The sequence below is a fragment of the Alexandromys fortis genome, unplaced genomic scaffold, assembly GCF_014885135.2.
Source record: "Alexandromys fortis isolate MF-2015 unplaced genomic scaffold, M_Fortis_MF-2015_v1.1 scaffold_8948, whole genome shotgun sequence".
NCBI lineage: Eukaryota > Metazoa > Chordata > Mammalia > Rodentia > Cricetidae > Alexandromys > Alexandromys fortis.
The window spans coordinates 1-1,162 of NW_026076803.1; the positions used below are offsets into that span (position 1 = coordinate 1).

At 40.3% G+C, this 1,162-nt stretch overlaps 1 gene segment (V, D, J or C); it reads right to left on the bottom strand.

The window, feature by feature from the left end:
• Positions 1-431: 431 nt before the first annotated feature.
• Positions 432-983, bottom strand: LOC126496570 (Ig heavy chain V region 441-like). The segment is given in 2 exon segments: positions 432-763; positions 869-983. Coding segments are annotated over 2 exon segments (378 nt in total).
• Between the last annotated feature and the right edge of the window lie 179 nt (positions 984-1,162).

The following is a 1,162-nucleotide window of genomic DNA, read 5'->3' on the forward strand; positions in this document are numbered from 1 at the left end:
ACCTAATGATCATGGTGCCACTTTCCTTTTGTTTTTCCCTCAGACATTAATGCTGCTACAATCAAAACTCATGACATGACCTCTGCTAAAAGATGAAAATAGTCAAAATGTCCATGTATTTTCTTCTCATGAAATTTCAATAACTAATGTAGGGTACTTTGTAGTTGTCAGTTTACACTTTGTTCATGGAGACTCCGCCTCCTATGATAAAATAGCACAAGAAAATATAATGTGTTGAGGACACTGGATCCTTTCAGAAAGTACATGTGGAGAGAATTCCAGAGAATGTGTAAAAAAAATGCAGGTCAAACACCTGAGAAGAGTGCTTAATCTAATCATGTCTGCATAAATTCCTGGGATGAACCTGTATTCTGTGTCTTTTGCGCCACCTGGTGGCCCTGAGTGGCCTAACAGTGAGGTTTATGTCTGAGTTAACACTGAAGTCCCATCACTGTGTCTCTAGCACAGTAATAAGTGGCTGTGTCCTCAGATCTCACACTGTTCATTTGCAAGTACAGAGTGTTCTTGGCATTGTCTCTAGAGATGGTGAATCGATCCTTCACGGATGGTGCATATCTTATAGTACTGCTGTCTTTATTAATATCTCCAACCCACTCCAGCCCCTTCCCTGGAGCTTGGCGAAACCAGTCCATCCAGTAGTCACTGAAAGTGAATCCAGAGGCTACACAGGATAGTCTCAGGGATCCCCCAGGCTTTACCAGGCCTCCTCCAGACTCCACAAGCTGCACCTCAGACTGGACACCTACAAACACAGAGAATGATTTAGTAAATTGCCAAAGAAGTTCTATCTTTTATATATCTTGTTCATGTTCACTAACACACGCATTATCTCTTCTTCATAAATTACCTTTTAAAAAAGCAACAAGGAAAACTGCAATCATCATCAAATCCATTGTGTGTTTTGTTTTCCTTGCTGATCACTGAATGGGAAGACCTGTGCATTCAGGATTGATTCCTTTGTCTGAGCTTCAGAGTCAGGATTTATCTGGTTTTCATGAGAACAGATGGGCCTAATTTGCATACCTTCCTTTTATATAAGTTCTGTTGTTGGAGCTAAGAGATAGAGTGTTCTAATATGTTTGTATATGTTCTGGGTAAGTCTAGCAATAAAGACTCTAGGATTCTGATAACAAAAGGGGAT